We start from the raw sequence: 27755 nt of genomic DNA on the forward strand, positions 1-27755 counted from the left end.
ATTTATTCTTTACCAAGTGGTTAAAAATATAATCGGCAGTTAGAACAACGCCAGTCGACAAATATTCATAAATGTAATTATTTTTATTTAAAATGATTTTTTTTTTTAAATTTCCTTAGCTTTTTTCATTATTTTCATATTTTTAACCCATTTTGATTCACAACATTTTGAGTGTGTCTAAATACTTGATCACAAATTTCAGATTCTCTGCTTTGAAGTTTTTTTTTTAACATTTTTGACATCTCTATATTGATGAAGATGAAAATGGAAGTCTGGGCATTAACAGGGCCAGCGATCTGTTATAGGCTGGTTAAGTGATCATTTTACACACGCGTAACCTATGAGAGGTCATAACCTCTGTAAATACCCAGACATATTCTTCATCTATGTTGAGATGTTAAAAACCCATAAGAATTATATTTATTCTCCATTTTTTCATTCCAAACAAAATCCTCGCCATTTAAAATTTTTAACATCGCTTTTTAATAAAATTTTGTTAAAATTATATTTATTAAGAAGGTTATTGTTGGTTTTCTTTTTATTTCAATCTAAGTTTTTGAAATTTTCCTCTTATTTATCATTTCAAGTTATATTTAATTTGATAAATATTTTCTTAAATATCCAAAATATCCTTCTCAAAAGATTTTATGAACAAAAATAATAAAGTAAAAACTATCAAAAATCTAAAAGTAAATTAATTTTCTTGTATTGTGCTTTATACAATAGCTTAGAAAAATAAATTCGTATTTCTATAAGAAAGAAATAAGGGGAAAAATAAATAGTCCAAAAAAATTTAAGAAAATACTTGAAATATTATTGTTGCGTATAATAATAAATTGTTTTAATTTATTTTGCTTATTTATTTATTTGTTTTGTTTCCATTATTTTATTTCGTCTTCAATTTGTTATTCTAAAGAAAATATCACAGTAAGACGAAAATTGCAAATATTAGATTGATATAAATCATATTTCAAATTGGCTAGAATATTATTTTGATAAAATTCAAACGTATGATTTCAGCATACACGATACACTGGAATGAAATACTTTTTCTCAAATATTTTTTTTAGAAATAAATCGTACTTGGTAAATACTACTTCCTTTAAAAAATATGTTGTCACATAATTAAATTAAGCTTCACATACAGTGGAATGCATTGAAACACTTGTCACAATAGATTTTCTTTACTTATTAAAATCAAATAAAAATGGATAAGTATTGCCACAGAATGACAGTCAAATCAACTAATTAAAGTGTTTAAGGCTGCTTAAAATACGTGTTTGTTTTTATCAACGCTTTGAAATTTTTTCAAAATGTCGTTTATGACAAAAAAAACAAACTTACCATCACGCTGCACCCGCAAGGGTAGGCAGAGAGATTTGAACATAAGAGAATAGATGATATAAAACCAATCTGTCTTTTGCAAAACAATATTCGCCTCATTCACATTCCTCTGAGATATCGTATTTTGACTGCATTCAGACTAATTTTATCTTACTTTTGTTAACTCAATGGTTCCATACATTAGGGAGGGAGACAGGACTCCATTGTGCGCTGGAATTTTTTATTTTCTCTGATTTTAGTGAACCATTCACTATGTTACTCCCAATTGTAGCCTTACACAGCTAATGATTGACCATAAGCTTTCAAAACGCCTACACTTTCATATTTCTATATCCATAATTTATATGTGTTAGTTCGAATGTGAATATTGGCCGAATATATAAAAAAAATCTAAGTAATTTTGATTTGAGACTTCAGTAAATTGCATTGCGTTAGTAGACGTACATATTTAATTGAAGGTCTTCAAATGTTCGCAAAGTAAGTAAAACATCTTTTAATTATAAATTTATTGGTTTTCCAAAAGAAATCGAATGATTCCGAGCCATTAAATAAATATTAGCTTGTTTAAGTTAAATTTCAAATCGCGAAGGCAAAGATTTTCAAAGTTAATAAAATACCCAAATTGGTAAATTTGTTCACTGAATCGAAAACGACAAAGACCAAAAATATAAATGTCTCTCGAATAGGTAAAACAGATACATTTATGAACTAAATTGAATATTAATAATTTCATATAAAAGAATGCTTGCTTTGTTTTTAAACACGTTTTTGTATTATATTTTGAAAAAAAATAGTGCCAAAAGTGGTTAAAAACAATTTTTGGGTTTTATTTATATTTTATGATGTATATAACGTGTCAGAAAAAAATTGGATTTCTTTCACAATAATAATTGAATCGTATTTATTTTATGTGAAATATTTTTGCCGTCAATATTTTGAGTAAGTTTAATTTTTGGAATGTACTAGATTTAAAGTACATATGAGGGATTGTTACTAAAATTATTTTCACACATATTTCAAAAGAGATCATGAAGATTTTTTTGAAAAGGAAGTAAAAAAAATAGTTTTTTAGTAATTCGTGTATTCAAGCACAGACTATGCTTATGTGAGATTTTTAAATAAATACTACTTAAACTTTGTTTTAAACTACATTAATTTTTAGTACTTTTCTTCCAACCGGTTTCGATAAGCATCTGGTTTTCTTCAGGGATGGATACGCATTAAACATAAAACAGAGAAATATTCATAGTTTAGAATTGAATTGCTATTTAAGGACTATCGGTTCATTTAATCTTCACATTCGTTTGAAAATGTCATAACTAGGCGAAACAGTTATCACAACATTTATTTTTCATGTGTTTTTTAAAAATAAAATATATCCTCGTAGCATTTTTTATTATTTAAAACAGCTACTTTGTGGATCGTTGTAATATATTATTTGTAGAAATAATATAACTTTGTATTTTGATTCACTCACTTTTACTATGAAACCAACTAGTTTCGGCAGCAACATGTTGCCATCTTCAGGGTTTATTTTATAACTTGTTATGTGTGTTAAATGTTTTTTTAACAATAAAATACAACTTAGTAGACTCAAAAAATGAGTGTTTGATGTTAAAATTTAAAATAATTAAAATGGAGTTCTTCAAATTAAACCCCAAATCTTTTATTATATAAATATAAAATATATTGTTCGCACGCTAGTGTGGTGATTGTCCCGACGAAGAGACAGATATGTCTCAAAACCACTAGACAAAAAACCTGAGTGAGTATTTATATACTAACATAACTTAAAAGTTTTAACTAACATAACTTAGGAATTTTCCGATGTGGGATTCTTCTACAACTTTAGCAATAATATTCTTGCATATTTTCGATTTTAATGTATACACTTTAAATTTTAAGTTTAAAATGTGTATGTTAATTGTAAATAAATTGAATAGAATTGAATATATTTTAATTTAATTAAAAAATTAGATGAAAAAAATTAAATAAAAATCTTACCTCCAGGTAAACGGAGGCTGATCTATACGTCCTGTCTGCAGTATTCTGCGCCTGGCAGATCAAGGTCTGGTTGTGATGCTTCCGTTTGGGGGTCAGCCTCAGTATGGACCTGGCAGTCACCCTCCTCCCATCCTGCAGCAGCTCGCTGGAGTAGTGGAGGTCCTTCGCGATGACGTTTCCCTCACCATCAATCCAGGTTATCTGTGAAAAAGAATATTTCAGCATCACTTGCGTCGAGAGAATTGGTTTAATGCAAGCATGTTTATTATATGAACGTATATCGGTTAAAAAAGGCAAAGTTATATAGTTATAGGCATAAAAATGGCTTTGTTTTTATTAATCTAACTATTCTTGTTAATATAATGTAATGTTTATTATTGTTACTGTAACTTTTTTATTACATACTTTTTTAATTGTAAGGCTGTACAGTTCCCGAACAAATAAAAAAATAAAAATCATTAAAAATTTATCACTAAAATTACTATACTGCTAACTTATCATATTTTTTAATTAATAATTCAATTAACTTGACATTGGTAAATGCATTGTATTACATGTGCAACGCCATTCAATATTTAAAAAAAAAAAAAAAAAACTTTATTGGGCCATGCGTTGCAGTAGCTCAGTCTGGTTATTTGAATAAAATAAAAACTTGCAAAGGACAATTTTATTTAGAATAATATATTATGTGTATGTAAACATGACTCGAGAACTAAAGATGTTCTTTATAAAATAAAACAACTTTGTTTTAACTACTTTATTATACTCTTTGACCTTAAAACAGTGCTAAATAATATGAATAGTTTATATCAATTAATTCCATGTATTTGCTCATATCTATGTCTCCTCTTTTATCTTATATTTAAAAATATTGTGTTCTTCTTATTTACACAAATATTTAAATTTCACAATATTTCTGTGAGACTAAGCGCCTCATTATTAGAAATAGGTATCAAACTGCGGTAGAGTGGATTCGAACCGAGAAACTCTGACTTAAGAGTCCGTGACACTAACGGGACCACAATCCGACACAACTTATTTATTGTTATTGTGCACAATACATTTCGTTAGATCTAAAATGTAGAGGCTTAAAAAAATACATAAATATTTTAAACTATGTATGGAGACATTTTTAAGAAGCCTTTTATGCGCGTCTGACTTAATTAACCAGCCTTAATCAGAACGATTCGTGCTGAACTCATTTCACCCCCGGTACGCTCTCCACCAAAGTGGTCCATTCTGCTAGAGGGTAGTATAAATTTTTAATTGCGCCATCATATCTTGTCACATTATTCACGGTCCGACTATTAAACCGCTTTGGCCGGCCGACCAGGGTTGGAGCAATAAATAAAAGCACCCCCGGTATAAATACACCCTTATCTTGTTGGGCGTTCATCATTCCGGAGCGACTTGATACACCCCTGCTCGGCTAACACGCTCCGAACCGCTAGGATTTGCCTGGAATCGGTATATCTAATTAGCCCTACTCGCAATCGTGTTACCACGAGACTTTAAAATTCTTACTTTCACTTCTGAAATATGTTATTCGCATTTGTAAATTTTCACACTTGTATTCTATGGAGAAGATATTTTATTCATTGTGATATGTTTATTAAGTTAGAATAATTGGGATTTTTATAACTAATTCAACCAAGTGCTTAATTTTTCACCCTGCGGACAATATATTAATGTACGAGTACCTGTATTATACATAGGTATCTTAAACTTGAAACGAAGCATCCGTCGTTTTTATACGAATGAATATAGAAGCCTGAATATTAATCTCAGTTAAGTATTTGGTAAGAGGATCATAAAAAAACTGTGTGCTTAAAAAAGAAAACCATTTGAAAAATATATTAAAAAAGTCAAATCAAATTATCAGTTAAAAAATTATATTTATGTGCTTTATAAAAAAAACTTTGTTTTAACCACTTTTCGTATTGGTACACTTTATCCATCCGGTTTCAAGAACCTTGTCATCATCAGGGTTTATGTACTTTATTCTAGAACATTGAAATACTCATAGTTAGGTAAATTACCCTGTATTTATGTAAACTATAGTTAATTGAATTAATGCCTATGTAAAATTCATAGTTTAAATTTTCAGGTCATTACTGTAAATGTATTTTTTTTAACATTAATTTTATATAAATAATTCTATATTTAGATGGTAAAAGGTTGACTACTTGAAAGCGAATTTCGTCACTTAATGATCAATTTATATTTTTATCCGCTTTTTCATCATTCCTTTTTAAAATTGTAATTTTTTCGTTCTCGTTTAAGTTTAAAAAAATAAATAATGAAAAAAAATGACAAAAAATTACACCACTTCTCCACAGGGGTAAACAGAGATAATTAAACGCCCCCCCTTTCTGTTTGTGCAAACAATCTTCGCCTCGTCTACATTCATGCACTTTTTCACACATACCAGCCGATTATTCTGATTTCCGACCTGAATACTCATAAGTATTTGAAAAACTTGATAACGCCAAGTTTTCCCTAGAAAACATACTTCCCAAATATACGAAATTATCATCATCTAAAAAAAATACTCGGTAACGAGTGATAATAATAATAATAAAAACCCTTATCCGCACCCAATGGTGCATAGGGCACTGCGTCATATAAACGCAGTGTTATCTTGATCGTTTACACATGAAGGAAAGGTGATCAGCCTTCCGCTTCAGGTACCAGTCCAGGGTAATATTGAATAAATATTACAGTGAAAAAATCACATATATTTATTTTACCCCCCTTGGGAATCGAACCCGGGACCTCCAGAACGGTATCCAAGCGTGCTAACCATTACACTACGGAGGCGGACAAAAACGAGTGAAGTCTTGATAAAAAAAAAAATATATAATCTGTTCCAAAATTTACCCAATTACTTTTGTACTACTTCACACCCAGATCTACAATACATTCACCTCGTTCAAAAATCATGAATTTAATAACATTCGTCAACAAATCAGTTTTGCTATATTTTAAAATACTTCAACTTTAACCAAAATAATACAAAAATAATAAATATTTATTCATGTATTTCATGGATAGATATTTTTTTCTATATGTATTACGGCTCTTTAGGCATGGCCTGTGTTGAACTAAAATACTTACATGTTAATACTATTTTTTATTTTTACAATTATTTGTTTATTTTTTAAATTATTAGATTATAAACATTACATACAATAGATACAATAACAATTTACAGCATGAAGGTTTTACAATAAAATAATTACACCTGGACTTGAATAAATTCACTTTCTACCTTGTCCCTTCCAACGAGAAGCAACCATTGACGTTATAAAACCACAACCATATTAAAGTTGACAGTAAGTTGAAAAAATACTACTCACAAAAATCAAAATCAACTTTTTTACCTAGAAATCTAAACCAATAATTAATTAACTTACAATTTTAAAACATTGGATAAAAAATGGAAATATTGCCAGTGGAAAGAGATTTCTATCGAAAGTGTAATTAATCATCACTTCAGTATGGCGTTTCATTATGTTTTATTATAACGTGTGTGTGTGTGTGTGTTGATGCCATAACAATAAAGAGTACCGGAAGTAACCGGAAATTAAGCCGCTTTTGAAAATAATGAAAATCACCGCGTACGAGCTTATTCTGATGCGATAATTATCGTTAATTAACGGTAGGTGAAAATAATCCAGAAACAACCCTACCAGCTGCAATTTTTATGAAGACTGAAAGACGTTTCTCAACTAATATTAACATACGTCAATATTGTTCCATGAACCCTTTTGTACGTATGGAAGCGAGGCATGGAGTTGGTAAAAGAAAGACGAAAGCAGACCGAATGCAGTCGAAATGCGATCCCTCAGATGAATGTGCGGCTTAACGATGTTTGACAGATGTTCGAATGGTGAAATAAGAAAATAATTCAAGACTGAGATAAGCATTATCGATAAAATTAAGAAAGGTTTGTTGAGACGGTTTGGACATGTGGAACATATGAGTAAGGAAAGAATGGTCAATCAAATTTATGAGGCAAATTTGGTTGAAAAAGAATTGTTCATGAAATTGTATATAAATTGAAACCGTAAATGCCCGGACTTTCATATTTTTCTTCATCTATGTTGAGATGTCAATTTTTTTTTAAAAAATGTTATTTTGTTTATCACTTCAATTTTTAATATCTGAAATATTTGAATATTAACTTTAAAATATGAATAAACTTCCATAGTAATAAAAATCAGAACGAGGTCATTCATCTTTTTCACATAACGATTATGAAATTCGGGAAATTTCGACTGAAAAAAGGGTCTGGCCGAAAACAGCTTGGATTAGGGGTGTACATGTGGGGTGCTGAAAACCCTTTGTATTATTTCACCCATTTAAAGTATGAAAGACTGGGGCGAATCTCGTGGACGGCGCGTTAACAAGGGACCATTTATGGCTCTTTATCAAATTTCAAAATAAAGACCTCCGACTCAATTATTTATTAGAAAAAAAAACGAACGACTATTTATTCATACCGTCCGAATTTATGGCCGGGCCCTAAAGTGTTCCTCGAAATTCAAATTTACTCGGGGCTAATAAAAACGGCAATTAATCGGTGCGGGCAATGGGCAAATAAATACAGGGTGTCCAGGGGAAAATCTCCAAGTTCTTTGTACAATGCCCCAATAACCTCAGAGACATAACTAACTGACAAACTAACTAACTAACTAACCATCACGCTGCTTCTTTGCAGACGTAGGCAGAGAGAACAGAACGCCAAACCAATCTACGTATTGAAAAAAATCTCGCTACAATGCCCCAATTATCACAGAGGAATAACAAAATAACTTACTAACTGGCTTATTGACCATAACGACGTTTCCCCGCAGGGATAGGTAGAGAAAATAGAACGCTACACCAATCCACTCATGGCGAAAATCTCTCTGCTCTTAGTACAATGCCCCAATAACCACAGAGGAATTTCTAATAAACTAACTAAAAAACTAACCATCCCGCTGCTTTCTCACAAGGGTAGCTAGAGAGAATAGAACACCACATCAATCTGTCTTTGCAAACAATCTTTGTCTTTTCCACAAATATGTATCTCCATATACATCCCTGACCCGACTACAAAAGTATTCGAGATAGTTGATCGCAAGTTTTCCTCAGTCTTCCTTAGCTTCTTTTACCAGCCAAATGCGCCTCATGAATTTGTTTTAAAAGTCCTTAGTTTGTTTGATTCGCACAAGCAAACCCTCAACAGAGCTCTCTTAATTTTATGCTTGATGCTTTTATAACATAACAACTTTATAATTTTTTTGTATATTTTATTTGACAAGTGAGTGGGTTTCAACGTTACCGACATCATCAGTGTGATGACGTTGGTCCTCAATCCTCAGACGAATGTGAAAGGAATGTAAGGTTGAGCTCCAGATAGTCGAAAAATATAGAAAAGTTCTTAAAAGTGGTATGGACATGTGCATCAAATGGATAACGAGAGAATGACTGAGGAAGTATATTTGGCAAATGTAAATGGGAAAACAGAATGAGGACGGTAAGAAAGATCAAATCAATCAGAACATAAAATCTGGAAGAGTCAAAAGTCTACGTAATCGGAGGACATGTATGACTTTATTTATGGATGTGAAAGAAGCTAGGAGTGTGTGTCAAGACAGACGAATGTGGCGTGCCATCCTCTCTGCCCAACCCTTCGGAGAAGGCATGATGGAAGTATTAAAAAATGTAAATTGTTTATTTACAACATACGTTGGCAATAAATTGACTGATCAAATAATAAAAAAATAAAAAAAATGAAAATGGTATTTTTTGGTCTTTTTAATGCGTGTGATTATAATCCCGGATTCGAACCTCACATACAAATGTACGAGTTTCTGCTCAATAAGAAGCTTCTTTTCATCTCACCAATAGATGTCTCCGGTGAAGGTTAAGTGATTCAAGAACAATGTTTCTCAATTGGTTCATATATATAGAACTTACTAGAGTTTGAGTAGTGTGGTTGTCAATAATGGGTAGAATTGGTGAATGTTACACGTGTGTAAAGTAATTACTTAAACCAGCCTATGACGGTCGTCAGCCCCGTAAACGCCCAGACTTACATATTCTTTTTCATCTTTGATGAGATGTCAAAAAAATAATATGGTAGATTGTTTATTTTGAAGCATCCTTTGGATAATTTTTGAAGGAAACGACACCATATAAATTAGCCGTTGTAATAATAATTATTTTTATTAATATCTATTTGCAGCCTAAGTTTTTGGGACATTCTGTATACAAAATGTAGGCGTAGCGTAAAAACGAACTAACTACATACAGTCTGTCATAACATGAAGCAAAAAAAAGTAATTTCACTTCTGTGAAAAGCAAACATTGGCTTGATTGACATACAAGTAATCAAGTAATATTTTCCAGAGTTCTGTACTGATTGCATTTAAAATTCCTTTTATAATGTGAATTTCCCGTCGGCTTTGTTTGCTCCCTTAATTGGGATTCTATAAATATTAAATAGGCCTAAAATTGCGTATACATATTTTATCACGTATGTTATTATATAAATTATTATACAGGGTGGCGCAAAATTAATGAACCTATTGGAAGATGTTATAATTTTTGCAAATAGCGTTCTGCATCCATCATATTAATTTGATATTTATAAACAAGACAAATGTAGAATATAAAAAAAATTGAGTGTCTCAAAATCATTCATCCAATTTTGTTTTTGAAATACTTTTAAATTTAAATTTAAATTTTAAATTTTTATTTTTAATTTTTTTAATATTTTGAGTGATGTAATTTAAGTCCAACTTATACATTTTTTCTTTTAAGTGGAAAATATGATATACGTCAAGTTACTGCCGCCAGTGTTGATACACATTTATGCCCGTTTTATACATTAGTTTGTATACTGCAGCTGTTTAGTTCACAAACGTAAAATATGATTGACGTACGACGTGATTTGCATTTGACGGAGTTAAATTATATGCATATTTTTTACACATATAGAATTATATTTCTTCTCCTTCATCAAACACTTATCTGCACCTAATGGTGCATAGGGTACTGCATCATATAAACACAGTGTTATCTTGATCGGTTTATACATGAAGAAAATGTGATCAGCCCTTTGTTTCAGGGTAAAAATTTAATAAATATAAGAGTGAAAAATGAGTTATATTTATTTGAGGTATTATTATATTTATAATGGTAGACGAGTATGCTGTATTTAATTATATTTTAATATAATATTTAACGATGGCGATAAAATTGCTTTAATCCAATGCATTGCCATATGCACATATCATGTGCAGGTAAGGGACTTTTTTTAATAAAAATAAATATCTTAAATTGAAACAAACACAAAAAATATCTTCGTCCAGCAAATTTCACAAACGCACTAAATATTAATAAAATACCATAATTGTTACAAGTTCACTTTACTGAAACTAATAGAAACTTACTTTAGTAAAACTTACCGAAAAAAATCTATTGACGTTAATTGATTAGTACTTTACTTAACTTATTGGAACTGACTTTAATGAAATTTACCGAGACTTACTTTATCGACACTTATTGATTCTTACATTGCTGAAACTAATTGAAACTGACTTAAATGAAGCTTTCTTGAAGAAATTGAAAAGCTCGTTATAATTATTTATAGAAAAAACAACATTTTTAAATTATTTATACCTTCTAAGTGCACTGAAAGGTTTACTTTTCCACTTTTATTTCATAAATTATGATACTGAAAAAAATATACAAAAAAAGTATCGATTAACTGCAAATGATGCAGTTTTTCATCGGATTCTTTAAATAATTATTCTATCAAAGTATGAATAACGAAAGAAATAAATGAAACGTCTATGTTCTTATTTATGGCAAACTTTTAACAATTTTAATGCAATCTCGAAAAACCTTCAACACAGCCTTGTTCGAAAATAATCACATTAGTGTGCGGCGCTTGCTCTCCGATTAATGGTTAATTGTGCATATATTTGTGTATGTAATTATGTGTGTGTGTGTGTATATATGTGTAGTGTGTCCATGTCAGTGTGTGTGTTTTTGTGTGTAGTGTGTCCATGTGAGCGTATGTGTTTATGTGTGTAGTGCGTCCATGTGAGCGTATTTGTGTGTGAGTGTGTTTGTTTCCTGTCATGTATTTGTGGCTGTTGGTTTTCCATAAAATTAAAATAAGTAAATAAATAAAAAACATACGTTTATACAAACTCAAAACGGGTATTTAAATGAAATCAACGTTTGATAAAAAAAAATAAATTAAGAGTGAAAAAATATATGAATGATTAAATTGTCCAATGTTAGAAAACATTTATTACTTACTAGCGAAAAAAATATTTATCCACACACATATTTGTAAATATTATATAAACGTAAAAATTTTTAAACTCTCCTTATCATTCATCGCTCACTTTGAGTAATACCACTTTTATAAAGTTAAAATTGAATGAAATAGAAAGTGTTATATTACCATACTACAAAGTTGACAATACTTTTAATATGTAAAAATATTAAATCATTAATTCAGCTTGTAACCAGTGAGTTTCATAAAGTAAAAAAAAATGTTTGTTCTCTTCATACCTCTGCAGCAGGCTTTCCTCCTACGGAAACGCACTCCAGCTCCACCTGCTGGTCTTCAGTTGCTGTCAGGTGAGGACCTTGGACGATTTTTGGAGGGTCAGGAGGTACTAGCACTGACAACGTTGCAAACCTCGACCTTATCATCGTCTGACCTGAAAGATATAAAAAGTCGTCATTATAATCCTGAAAATGAAATAAGGGTTGACAAAGAAGACTAAGAAGACTAAGAAGACTAAGAAGAAACATTCTCTCTCGGTTTCTTTTTCTCTGATTGTGCTACAGCCTATATGGAGCCATGGTTTTCCACAATATTCGCCTCTAACGTCTCTGTTCTATTTGTGTGAATAATAAAAATACAAATATTCCTCTTTTGCTAGAAAAAAACTGTAATATGAAATTTTGTGGTAAGGCATGATCAAATTAGAATAAAACACTTTTTTTACCATTTGAGCATTATATTATTACGACTAGTTTCAAAAGCTACGGACTTAACCCTTTCCGGTCCCCCAAAATTAAAAAAAAAAATCTAGGTAGACAGATACATTCCCATTTGAAAAAATCTTTTGTCTTCTGCTCCACATCTTCTGCTCCACATACTGTTGTAATAGATACAAGTGACAAAATGTAAGCTTGGAACTTAAATAAACAATACTAGTGATGAAAAAAATGTCGAATAACATCCGACACGGGACCTAAGAGGAAAAAATCAATGTCGAATGAGATTCGACATTGAACCAGTAAGGGTTAATATGTGTATATATACATACATACATATATTGACCTAATTCGGAATCGTTGACTATATGTTCAAGCTTTCAACTTAACTAAGAAGATGAATCACATTTCAAATAACATTACTCACAAAGATGATACGATGATCCTCATATGGGTCGAGTAAAATTGTATTCCGAATAAATCCAATAAGAGATATTATGATAGGATATGAAACGCCCAATAAGGCGTGTAAAACCTCTATTCGAGGGATGAGACATAATGATCTCCTTTGCGTCACTCAAACAACATCTTCTCCTAATTCCACTCTAAACTTCCCTCCCTCCTTCCGTCCTATCGCAGTTCCTACGTCAATTGTCAGCAATCGGAGGGTTGTCCAACAGGAGTAATCCGAGGATGAATGGGGTGCTGATTGGAAATTCCATGTCAAATCCGCGAAAAAATATTTATTTCAAATCATTACTTAATTAATTTTAAGTTTTATATAAATCAGTGTCAGAAAGTGTAACATTTACCAAATATATCGTAAGTAAGTTGACATTATAATTCAAACTTAATTATAATGTCAACCGGTTTCAAAGCTAACCGCTTCTTTATCAAGACTGATTAGTACTCAGTTTTGATATAGAAGCGGTTAGCTTCGAAACCGGTGGATATTATAATTGAGTGATAATTATATATATTTATAGGGATTTAAAAATATATATATATATATATATATATATATATATATATATATATATATATATATATATATATATATATATATATATATATATATATATATATATATATATATATATATATATATATATATATATATATATATATATATATATATATATATATATATATATATATATATATATATATATATATATATATATATATTTTAATTACAATTTGTAAATCTCTGTTTGAATAATACCTGTTTTTAAAGCTTTTAGTCTAAATAAAATACCCGATATTAAAGTTAAAGTTGATTTCACTTTGAAAACTACATATGTACATTTATGTGACATTTCAAACTGTTATGTGTATTTTGTCAGTTTATTGGAATTGATAACTTGATAACTATGATATTTATTAAAATCTATTGTGGTAAGTGTTTCGAAAATTTTCGAATAATTTTTAAACACGGTAAATAGATTTTAAGAAACCTTAGTATTTACTAAGAAAAACTTGTATTTAAATGGATTGATTTAAATATAAAATGACTGCCAAATCAATTATTTTTTTTAAATTATCCCTAGTTCAGGCAAACATTCCTTTCTAATATCTTTTTTTATTCTGTCATACAACGATTTTAATACATATATCGTGTCCCAAATTAAAATAAAAATTTAAAGTATTAACCATTAAATAAACAACTGTTTATATCTAGAACCCCTAACGAGGTAAATACATAAATCGCTTAGTCCTTTCAACAACGTCATATATCGAAAATCGTCAATATTCAGTCATGTTTTCGGGATGCCCAAAAAATGTACTATATCCCAGCAAAATCGGCATAATTTTATCTTAATATTTACCCACTACAGGACAAAAAGTGTTGTTTTGCGTTTTGAAGAAAATGTATTGTTTTATTTAAAATAAATATACATACTTAATATTTTTCAAGTGAAGAAAAAAGTTCAAGTTTAACCTTAAAAGCGTGTCAATAAGTGACGTTGTTGAAAGGAGTGAGCGATATCTAAAAGTCGACGTAGAGAAAAAAATTGGACATAAGAAATTCTCGCAAGCAATATTCGTTACATACGTAAAGCTATCACAAATATCACATCTGAATAAAATTTGATAGGGTGACTTTGAAAAAGCAGATAATAAAATTCCGGCAGAAAATATTCAACCGTAATGATTAAAGCTACGAACTGGGAGAGTTGACACGGTAGAACCCATGAAATGGATTACGCTCAGAACTGCGACAAAAGACACCCGTTGGGATATTAAAAAGCTTTTGACGTTTGCAAAGAGCGATTTTTGAATTTCCTACGTCAAAACAGGATCAGGATATCGGGAGACATTTTAGCAGATTAACTATCCGCCTTCCAGGGATCCATTCTAGCGGAAGATTGTATTATTATTTTATCCTTGTTATAACATTTTTTACGTGCATTTTCTTAGATATGAAAAAAGGACATTTTAAATATATATTTGTATATGCATGTACATATATTTGTAACACACACACATGTTTATTCATATATATATATATATATATATATATAAATATATATATATATATATATATATATATATATATATATATATATATATATATATATATATATATATATATATATATATATATATATATAAATATTTATATATATATATAAATATATACTTATATATATATATATAAATATATATTTATATATATATATATATATATATATATATATATATATATATATATATATATATATATATATATATATATATATATATATATATATATATATATATATATATATATATATATATATATATATATATATATATATATATATATATATATATATATATATATATATATATATATATATATATATATATATATATATATATATATATATATATATATATATATATATATATATATATATATATATATATATATATATATATATATATATATATATATATATATATATATATATATATATATATATATATATATATATATATATATATATATATATATATATATATATATATATATATATATATATATATATACATATATATATATATATATATATATATATATATATATATATATATATATATATATATATATATATAAGGTACATTCATCCATATGGTGTTTGAAAATTATGTGGAATGCATTAAAAAAGTTTAACTATAAATTTTGCAAATATCGGTATTTAACGCGTAAAATGTGAATAAATTTTTGTTTAACTGTTTTCCTCTTTCACTTCTCTAAAGGCAATAATCATTAATTTTTTTCAACTGAAATTTTCCCTATTTTCTTAGATTAGATTAGATTGGGGTGGTTTTATAGACAAATTTACTTCGGTTTTTCTTTTCTGATGTTCACTGATAACGCATTAAAAAATAACCATTTCTTTATTAGAGCACTCCAAAATCTGCACAATGCATATACTCGTAATTGTACAGTTTTGTAGCGAATTTCAGTAATTATTTAATTTTTAGTGACATGTCGAATTTTCATCGTAATTTTGTTCTATTGTTTTGTACTTAAAATGAAAAAAAAACGTTTTTTTTTAATACTTATATCTTTGATTGATATATTTGAACTTATTGTACGAAAAATACGTATTTTATGATTATTTCTTAGAAGCAATATCTTTCACTAAACAAAATTATAATGCGATACTTTTAACATTTCGACTTTATCTTTGTCAAGATCTGAAATATGTATTTTGTTTTTGTAAAAAAAATTAAAGTTTTGTATATTTTCATAACGAATCTTAATCACATTTCATTAAAATGGGAGATATTCGATAGTAGAAGTTGAAATACAAACCTTGAGGGCCCACTCCAACTTGGCATTGATATCTCGCATCGTCTTCCAGAAGAACGGGGTAAATATCCAGAGAATAGTCCCCTGAAAAAATAAGAAGAGTAAAATAAAGTTCATACATTTGGGATTTCTCTGGAAAACTATAGATCAAAAGAATAATGATTACACATTAAGAATATAGAATACACATTTAGACAAGTAAAAATAAAATTCTCCTTAACTTTTATCGTTTACTTTGTGTAATATCATCATCAGGTCAAGAAAACACTTTGTGATAAAATGTATCCATTTTAAATAAACCTGTCTGGAAGTATGACCGTACAAAACACGGCCATACCAAATTTTCCTCATAGGAGTATGGCCGTTCGTGTACAGCCGATACAAAGCATTCATGACATGATTTATATCAAAACATGTTTAAAACATGATTTACAGCAAAATTTTTGAAGTTTCGATAAATCAAGTTTAATAATAATAATAAAACCCTTACCGCACCCCAATGGTGCATAGGGCACTGCTTCATATAAACGCAGTGTTATCTCGATCGATTACACATGAAGGAAAGGTGATCAGCCCTCCACTGCAGGTACCAGTCCAGTGTAATATTGAATAAATATTAGAGTTAAAAAATCACTTATATTTGTTAAACCCCCCTGGGAATCGAACCCGGGACCTCCAGAACGGTATCCGAGCGTGCTGACCGTTACACTACGGAGGCGGACAATATACAAAAAAATTATAATAAAAATTATAAAAGTGAAAAACACCTAAGTGATACCCCAGGTTTGTAGATAAGGATTTGAACACACCTAAAATATTGTAAATCTAGAAAGAACTGGTTTATAATTATATCTACTTATTTTAATTGATTGCGACTCAAAACAGTGAAAAAAAACAAAAAAGGTTAGCGAATAAAAAAAAAATCAATCTTAAAATTAAATTTTAACCAAAAAAACATTTCTTTTGAAAATTTGAGAACTTCTAGTTTTAATTGGTGAAATTGTTTTATCTCAAGAGGGTGTCTGCTTCGTTTATTTGAGATATCAAATAACGAATAAAACAGATTTTTTGCTAAATTTCGTGTTTTAACTATCATTAAAACGATTCGAATAACGGGGTATATAAAAAAATATGATTTTTAAAACGCTTTTTATTTGAAAAATAAACTCAACAAAATATTCACACTTAATTGTAAGCAGACGCAATTAACGGTAAAGAGAAAATCATTGTTTTAATTAAAAGTAAAAAGAAAATTATTGTTTAGAATTAAACACGAAGATATAAGAAAGGAATGTTAGGCTGAACAAGGGATAATTGAAAAGGTTAAGAAGAGTTCCTTAAGGTGGTATGGACGTGTGGAGCGATTGAATAGTGAGAGAAAGACTAAGAAAGTATGTGTGGCGAAACTCTGACTCAAGAGTCGCGGACTCTTGAGACAGTTTTTGGGTTCAAACCCACTATACCACAATTTGATACCATTTTTTATAATGAGTCGCTTAGGCTCAAAAATAGTATGAAATTGTGAAGTATATTTGTTAATAATCAAAACAAAAATATTTCTCTTTTTAAAAAAAATGTACTACGTATTTAGTTATGACATGACGCAGTAATGTAATTTAAAAAAAATATATTTTCGAAGATCTGTAACATTGATAAGTATTTCTTTCGATATTTTTAATTAGGTACCAGCCTGTTTTAATAACGTGAGACGCTCAAGTTAAGGAAAATAATTTCGATATAATTTTCCCAGAAATAAGCCTCAAGCAACGTGAATGAAAAATTAAATAAAAAATGGCGTCGTTTTTCTGTTAAAGTACTTCTTACCTATTTATCTTTACATCTTATAATTTGTACTTAATTACGTCAAAATATTCGAACCCACCGCTAATTACATAACTTTCAGAGATTTAATCTTAAAAATGTTTCGCTAACATAAACCAACTAAGTCCTATAAATTCCTCGGCGTGACAGTAAATGGAAAACTTCTTTCATATTTCAAAAAAAATGTTTTAATATAAGAACGGACCCATTTCATTCAAAGCGTCCTTGATAATGTAATGGTTTGGTGGAAGTTAGTCCTAGCAATATTATCATTGATGGTGAGTATTATAAGAGTTATATGAGAAACACGGTTAGTTTATTTGAAAATAATATTTTTATTAATGTAAAAACAATTTTTCAATAATCGATTCTGCAATGATATTGATGTCAAATCTTGGAATATATTTTAAATTAAATATTTTAATTTGAAAATTTCACTTTTTCTTAAATCTATCTTAACATATGTACATATTAATGCATACCTCATCATTATCAAACATAATGCTTGCAAAATGGATCGAAACCCGTGCAAAATTAAATATTAAGGAACATTTGTATTTAACAAGTAAAATTTAAATAAAAAATCTATATATATATATATATATATATATATATTTCCACAAAGTGACTGCCAAATAAATAAATGAAAACATCTACAGACAGACAAACAATCTTCATTTTTATAATTGAAATGTGACTTGGTTTTAAAGTCTTGATAAAGAAGCGGTTAGCTTTGAAACCGGTAGACATTATAATTAAGTTGTAATAAAATATTTATAGTGATGTAAAAACAAAGTAACATTTTTATTATAAAATGGAAAATCACAAAGTTAGCGCTTCAAATAGAAATTAAATCTTCATGAAGTAAATAAAATTTAATCTTTATATGTAATTGACAATAATACTGAATTGTTTATTCCACTTTTATTTTATCTGACCAGTGGCCGAGTTTCGGCGTAATGGATATCATAAGACTGGCCTCTCGCCAGTCTGATGATGTTAGTAATGATAAAACATAGTCACTAGACAAATATAACAAAATGAAGAAAAAAAACTTACATAATTTTTTGGTTTTATTTCATAAAATAAAGATTATTTTTATTAGTATTTTTGTAATCAAGTAACTCATTCAATCTGAAATGAGTACGTATTTGTTCCAACATGATATTTCTTTGGTTGGTTGGAAAGAATTGCTTTTTAGCAATAAGCCCGCCAACGTTGTTATTTATTTTCTGTACATGAAATTTAAATAAATAAATATTTAGCACTGTTCAGAACACAACTCCCAAAACCTGGAACACGTATTAAACACAATATAGAAGGCACTGAACAAACGAATCCTTTTCGTTTCAAGGTAATAAAATGTATTTTGAGACAAAGAATGAAATAAATTATTTTGGAAATTATTTTTCGAAACTTTCTATAGTAGGAAGGAAGGGATGAAATTGAGGCCGCGTTTTACGATCGATTTTCTTAAATTGATGTTGAAATATATGAGTTTTCTTTCTCTGATACAAATTGTACAGGTGTTACCGTTACTTATGGAAATTGGATCTGTCACGGGTATATTTTTTTTTATACTTCTCCATTAAAGCAAACATTAAATTCTGCAATTTCTACTAAATGAACAGATGCTTAATTATAACAAATAGGTATATAAACGTTTCAACAAACATATTTATACACACTTTTACAATTATTGTCCGCTTCCGTAGTGTAATGGTCAGCACGCTCGGCTACCATTCTGGAGGTCCCGGGTTCGATTCCCAGGAGGGGTTAAATGAAATACATAAATGATTTTTTTCACTAAAGTATTTATTCAGTATTACCCTGGACTGGTACCTGAAGCGGAGGGCTGATCACCTTTCTTTCGTGTGTAAAACGATCAAGATAACTCTGCGTTTATATGATGCCGTGCCCTATGCACCATTGGGGTGCGGATAAGGGTTTTATTATTATTATATATAATTATATCACATCAATTTTAATCATAGTCTTTGATTATTACATAGCGCCATTTTCGCAAAATACTACCTCAAGGGTGGTTTACTATGAATAAATTTATATTAGATTATTATTTATTTTTTATTTGTTATATTTTCTAATTTTTTAAATTTTCTCATTAGTTTATCTTAAATGTGCTTCTTATCTTATGTTTTTCTCATTAATTTTTTTCAATGTGCTTCTTATGCCTATTTATTATACCTGTTTATTTTTTTAATATTTTGCCACGTATCAGATTTGGTTATTTTTTTCAAATCTTTTTTGTAACTTTCATATTTATGTTCCATTCTTGTTACCCTTAATCCCATGTCCCAAAATGAGAAAGAGAAATAATTCATCGGGAATATTATATATATGACTTATATATGTAATATGTTTTGAAAAATAAATAAAAAAGAAAGATAAATAAAACTAATTATTTGTTTGACCAGTGACTGGGTTTTGTCGTCACCGATATCATCAGACTGATAAGAATCTATATTTTATACCCAACAAGGCAGAGATTGGTAACTATGAATTTATATAACTTTTATTTTATTTTATCAGAAAACTTACATAAAATCATGATTAAGTCTTACATAAAGTCAACCCCTGATTTATGGATTTGTTTAATAAAATAGAATTTTATCTAATCTCCCACCAGTCTAATGATGTCGGTAAAGACAAAATACGGTCACGGGTCAAATAAAATAAATATGGAAAAACTGTTAAATTGTTATTTAATTGTATAAATACGTTTTTATTTTTTTTTAAACTCAGCTGCCACATGACCTTGTAGTTTATATTGTGAGGAAGTCCAAACAATGAGTTACTGAGAGCTATTAGAGTTACAAGTTGCTATTAGACCGTTACCATAAAATGAAACAACACTCTTTACTACAAACGTACCCTAGTCAAAACACTAGCATAAATATTAATTATATCTTCCGATAATTACAATACATTTCGACAAGGGTTCGTAAAATTTTGTAAGCAAATCAATCAAGGTTTTCCAAATCCTCTAACGACGAGGCAGGGGAATTTGATACACATAAAACGATTACTTACCAGACTTAAAATTGTAAGTTCTTACCCTTATATTTATATATACCCTTATAGACGATCTGAAATGCTCCCCATCTATTTGAGACAAGTTAATTGAGAAGTTCCCCAAGATAAAACGAATGAGTCTGTATGTATGTATATATTCGTCGTTACCAACGTTTCTCAGACTATGGTGATTTCTATGTGTCATTTAGAATATTTTTTGTAAAAAGTTTTAAACGAAATGCTTCTGAATTATTTATTTATTTATCTTTTCCATTTTTTTCTCATAACTGATCAGCTACTCTGATCAAAAAAATGCGACGTTTTTCTACCATTAAAATAAATATTTTGGTTCCCTAATTTTGGGGCACTCTGTCTGGCAATTCGTATTACCATTGTTATTAAGATTAACTGTATTTATCTGAAATATTTTTTGGTAGAATATACTTGGTCATAGAGAAATCAGTGATTAAAGTTATACCTGCGCCGGGCCAGACATTGTGGCCCACGGAGCTGCCTACTAGAATCATACCGGCCAGAATGTCTGGCCTACAGAGTGGTTAGAGTTTAAATATAACATGTAGATACTAAAACAGTACAAATGTTTACAAAACTTATGGAAAAATTACACTTTACAAACGTGTTTGTATGTGTGTGTGTGAGTGAGTGAGTGTGAGAGTGTGTGTGAGTTTGTATATGTATTATATCTGTGTGAATTATATATGTATGCAATGTGTGTTTTTGGTGAGAGTATTTAAATGTTCTTATTATTATACAGGTTTTTGAATTAAAATAAACCCTAATGATGACAAGGTTCTGTTCGAAACCAGTAGGTTGAAATGGATTAATAAAAAAAAGTGGTGAAAACAAAGTTAATTAATTTTATCAAGTTTATAAAATGTGCCACAAAGTATCTGCGGAAAACATTCAAGAAATAAAACTACTTTATTTTAACAATTTTTTATTGGTACACTTTTTCCAACCGGTTTCAACAAGAACCTTGTCATCGTCAGGGTTTATATGTGATAAATTCTAAAACATTGAAATACTCATAGTTAGGTTGAATATTATAACCCTTCCCTTACGATACCAAAAACTTCCACGCACTCCGTACACCATATGAAAATATGATTTAAAAAACACGAAAAAATTTCTAAATGTTGTTTTAATTGTGCATTGCGCAGAGAATACGTCAACTCTGGATGACAGCTTGTGACAAGTTGTCATCCTGCGCAATGCACAAAGAAAACAACATTTAGGAGTTTTTCCCGTTTTTTAAATCATATTATCATGGAGTGCGTGGAAGTTTTTGGTATCGTAAGGGAAGGGTAATAAACTTTAACCTAACTATGAGTATTTCAATATTTTAGAATTTAGTACATAAACCCTGATGATGACAAGGTTCTTGTCGAAACCAGTCGGATAAAGTGTACCAAAAAAAAGTGGTTAAAACAAAGTAGTTTTATTTTATAAAAATTAACAGTTTAATTCTTAAAATCGAGGCTTTACACGAAGCAAAGTATATATGTTTTGCCAGCAATACAATTTGAGAAGCATTTGAGAATTCTTACTGCATACCAGTTTAAGGTACCCATTCACGATGGAAAACTTTGAGGACTATCGCAGTAATCCATTTATCAGCGATTTAATTATTTCGTGCCGCAATTAAGAAATTTAATTAAGGCGACCCTCAAAATGTGTAGCGACCACGGCTCTTTAGCGTTAAACATTGAATTTTTCATTGTTTCATTGGAAGATGTAACCAGATTAAACCGAACTGTTTTCTGACTGTCTTAATATTTATTTAGACAAATTTGGTTAAATTAGAAACACTTATACTATCTTTGGGCTCCATTTCTATCCAGGAAATCAAAAGCTTCTAAAAATACGTTTTTTTATTATAAATTTTTATTTTATCAAAACATGAAAACAGATATAACATACATAAGTCATATATGTATGCAATATTCCCGATTAAAATTTTCCATTTCTCATTTTGAGACATGGGATTAAGGTTAACAAGACTGAAACATGAATAAGAAAGTTACAAAATAGATTTAAAAAAATTAAGCAAAACTAACACAAGGCAAATATAAATCAATAAACGGGTATAGTAAATAGGCATAAAAAAAAACATACGGTGCGAAGCATATTTAAAAGAAATAAATGAGAAATTGAAACTGATCAATAACACAAATATCTTTCAATGATTAAAGAAAACACTTGTTTTATACCACTTGATCACTCGTCCACTCATAAAAGCACATTGCACATCTCAAATCCGATCTTTTCTCGCCATTCTAACTCTTTCAATTATAATCTCCCCATAGAGTTTACAGACGGGGCTTAGTAGACTTATTACCCTATAATTCTCACTCTCTGCGTGAGACCCCTTTCCCAAGTGGTATAAAACAAGTGGTGGTGGTTTTCTTTAATCATTGTAACATGTCTGTCCGCCTCCGTAGTGTAATGGTCAGCACGCTCGGCTACCGTTCTGGAGGTCCCGGGTTCGATTCCCAAGGGGGGTAAAAATAAATATAAGTGATTTTTTCACTGCAATATTTATTCAATATTACCATGGACTGGTACCTGAAGCGGAGGGCTGATCACCTTTCCTTCATAAGTAAAGCGATCATGATAACACTGCGTTCATAAGACACAGTGCCCTATGCACCATTGGGGTGCGGATAAGGGTTTTATTATAACATGTCTTACCACAAAATTAATGCCGAAACAATAAATAAAATACAAATATCTTTCAATAAAGCATTTTTTCGGTTCATTCACCTTGGATACTTGATTTAAATTGTATGTATTAAACTAAATGAAGATGATGGTAAGTAATGTGGACTATCAGGCAGGCAGAACAGAGGAGGCTGAAGGTATTAGAGATGTGGTGTTAAAGACGCATGTTGGAGATTCATCGGTTGGAACATGTAGGGAACAACAAGATATCAAGCAGGACTGTGGAGTTTAGATGCTTATTAAATAAAATAACACAATAGCGAGCCCATAACAAAGGACACCAAGGCCTGCTTTTTACGATTTGCATGTGCAAAGGCACAAACTAGAGAGGACAACCTTGCTTAAACTACATGGACCAAATTATCTCTGACATAGAAAAAGATGAGCGGAGGATAGAGATGGGCGGAGACTGACCGAGAAAGAAGCAAACCAATAATTACACATATTGTAACCCAAAAAAGAGTGCAATCTTTCAGAAGAATGTGTGACAAAATGATATATGATAGATGTTCGAATAGTGAAATAGGGAAGGAATGCAAAACTGAGACAAGCATTATCGATAAAATTAAGAAAGGTGTGTTGAGATGGTTTGGAAATGTAGACCGAATGAGTGAGGAACGAGTGAAGAACGGTAAAACAAATTTATGAGGCTAATTTAATTAGAAAAAAGAGCAGAGGAAGACCGAGAAAAACTTGGCACGATCAAGTATGGCAAATACTTGAAAGTGGTCAGGTTAGGAGTCGAAACAATCGGCGGGTTTGTATGAGGAGATGCATGAACGTGGAAGAGGCGAAGAATGTTTGCAAGGACAGAGTGGTGTGGCGTTCTATTCTCTCTGCCTACCCCTGCGGGGTAGCGGCGTTAGGGTTAGTTAGTTATTTAGTTAGAAAGAGGCTTGATGCATTTTCGCCTTTGTGAATTTCGTAATATAAAACATACGATGATAATGAAATTACAATCGTGATCTTACCCTCTTCGTCACTGCCCACCATCGAGTACCGGTCGTATCCACTAAGGTTTCTGTGATGTCCCAGACCAAAGTCATCTTTGGTCCATTGTAATACTCCTGACTTGTTTATTACTCTACAGGGCAGAGTCACTCTTGATCCAACGATTGCGGTCTGAAAATAAACGTAAATAGTAAGTAAATTGAAGGTTATGGATAAATCTATGAATTGTAACAATCGAGTTACAATTGAGTTGTAAAATGAGTAGTGTGGTGGTCAATCATGGGTAGAATGGTGAATGTTGCACGTATGTAATGTGATCACTTTACTAGCCTATGATAGGTAGTAGGCTCTGTTAAAACCCAAACTTCCATATTCTTGCTATATTCGTGAAAATAATTCCTAAGTATAGAAAATACACATTTGTAAATAAGTATTTGGAAACATTTTAAAAGTTATTAGTAAAAATAAATTATCAAATCATAAGCTACATTTATAATAAACAATAATAAACAAATAAATATTCATAAGAAAAGTAATTTTTACCATAAAAAATGGTGTTTTAAGCAAATTTTCAATTATGTGAATGTAACTAGGGTTAAAAGAAAATTAAGTTGCGGACTTTCGACTATCCCTCCTTAATCAAAGCGTCCAAATATTTTTCTGATGTAGCTAAAATAAAACTATTTTTCAATTAATATCACATATATCCAAATTTCAGGTTCTGAGATGAGATTATCTATTTACAGTGTGGTAAATATTTTAAAGTACGTATTCGTATGTCGGTATGATTCAAATAATTTAATCAAACGGAAAATTCACCCATTTTATTATATTTATGTAGAATAATTCAACCCAGGACCGCCAATCCTACTGTGTAAAAAGGAAAAAAGCCGACTCGTGAAAATGGGATAAAACTACAAAAAGACGAAGATATCCATGAAAGCAATATTGACCCTTTTCGGGAAAAATTGCGTATTCGCACGCTGTGAAATACTCCATTTATTTTCTATCAAATTAAATTAATGCCTGGTTCATTTACGCCCTGTTTATTGCTTATAATGTTGAAGTTAACACTCCTTCGCTCTTACTCAAGCAATAACCGTTTGAAGCCTTTCGAGTCGTTTAAGGTGGCCATATATATGTGAAGTCCTTAAACCTTAAACCGTTATCTTGACCGTCGGTAAAACCGCGATTATACGAGGCAATAACGCGGTTTTACTATCCGTTTCGGTAACAATTCTTTAATCCTCAAACCCGCGTTAAACTCAGTTAAGGGCGATTGTTACCTGTGGCCGGTACGCTATGAAGGGAAATACGACCTTAAGGGTTGTTTGAATAGCTAATTATTTTCTTGAATAGGGTATTTCTTTCATTGCCGAACTAATGAAATGGTCTTGTGTTGTATAAACAGCAGTAATTCAAATAACAAAGTAAGAGAAATAGTTATTTATTTTCTAACGTTTTCCAACAACATTCCTAGAAACAACACATTGTACATAACATTTGGTCTACTCAATGCACAGTTAAAAGTAAAAGGCGAAATCGTATTTTTTTATTGATTTTTCACTAAGTTTATGAAATAACACAAATACTTAATTTTTTTAAATCACTTGTATTCATAAAGATACATAGATACTAAAATGTTCACATAAATAATAAAATACATTACAAATATTTTTAAATGTTTAGGAAATTTCAAAAACATATTTTTTCTTTATTTATTTTATTTGTTCAGTGACCGGGTTTTGTGATGCCGATAACGATGAAACCCGGTCACTGGTCAAATAAAATTTATGAAGAAAAAAAACTTTACAAATAGTGAAAAAATGTACAGTAATAATAATAACGGGAAAGATCGGCATCGGCATTAATGTGAAGGAGGCGATTTTTTTACATAGACGAGTTTACACAGTGATATGGCTTTATATCCTCTCTGCCTACCAAACCTTATTTGTTTTTATGCCAGCAAAAAAAAGTGAAATATATAATTAAATTTATTCTTTTTTGACATCTGAACAAATATGAAGAAGAATATGGAAGTCTCGGCATTTACGGGGCTTAAGACCGTCATAGACTGGTTTAAGTTATCACTTTGGACACGTGTAGCATTCACATGATTGACAACAACACTACTCCAATTCTTGGAACTGTTATACAAATAATATTTAAAATATATATACAAAAAATAACTCCTAATTGGAAATAATCCAAATTTGTGAACAAGTATTTAGACACACAAAAAATGTTGTAAATAAAATAAATATAATGTTTAAAAAATATCTGTTAAAAATGTGTAAATTGTACGCTTTTAATGGGCACATGCTTTTTTCTACGTTTTCCGAAAAAAATCTAATTTTGAAATTGTTTCGGAGTAATCTCAAGAATTTTCGTTCTAGCGCTCCAGATAATATTAAGTATGGCGGGAGGTAATATGAATTTATGAGAGGAGATTAATTATAATATAACGTATATCAATCTCATACAAACATCCCGACGTATTTATCTCAATATACGCAAAAGGAAATCTCTGTACTTTTAATCTGCTGTCAATTATAATAAAATGATATCTTTGTTAAGAAAAATAGCAAAAAGCATCGTTTATTTTCCTTTAAAACCTAGCTTTAAAATCTATTGTAAAAAAATCTTTTTTTACCACTTTTTTTAATTTATTATGCTCTCATCTTCAGGTCTAAACAAGTCGTAATAATCAAATAAATGTAACTCAATTGGTAAAAAACAAATGTTTTTCTTTTAAAATTTCATCTTGTCTTACCAAAAAATGATTGCCGAAACAATAAAAAAATATTTACTTTATTTTATAACAAATAATGGTTTATAAAAATTTAATTTAAAAAAGTCCTTAGCAACATTTTGAGTATGACCAAATACATGTTCACAAATCTGGATTATCTGCAATAAGAAGTTTTTTTTAACGTTAATTTTTATTTCGTAACAAAGATGAAGAATACGGAAGTCTGAGTTTTTACCAGCCTGTGGCGGTCGTAAGCTAATTGTGATCACTTTACACACGTGTAAC

General features: G+C 29.8%; 1 protein-coding gene across 1 annotated transcript in view; it reads right to left on the reverse strand.

Moving 5' to 3' along the window:
- The window catches only part of LOC148304789 (irregular chiasm C-roughest protein-like), a 143048-nt gene that overhangs the window by 48783 nt on the left and 66510 nt on the right, over positions 1-27755 (reverse strand). The window contains exons 3-6 of the mRNA XM_088267743.1: positions 24739-24889; positions 16175-16255; positions 11929-12080; positions 3349-3549 (exon numbers count right to left, since the gene is read on the reverse strand). Of these exons, the coding sequence (XP_088123869.1) occupies positions 3349-3549; positions 11929-12080; positions 16175-16255; positions 24739-24889 (585 nt within the window). The remainder of the gene's footprint in view (positions 1-3348; positions 3550-11928; positions 12081-16174; positions 16256-24738; positions 24890-27755) is intronic.

Source organism: Brachycentrus maculatus, unplaced genomic scaffold (genome assembly GCF_059751285.1).
Source record: "Brachycentrus maculatus isolate JH-2025_06_01 unplaced genomic scaffold, ASM5975128v1 h1tg000304l, whole genome shotgun sequence".
Classification (NCBI taxonomy): Eukaryota; Metazoa; Arthropoda; class Insecta; order Trichoptera; family Brachycentridae; genus Brachycentrus; species Brachycentrus maculatus.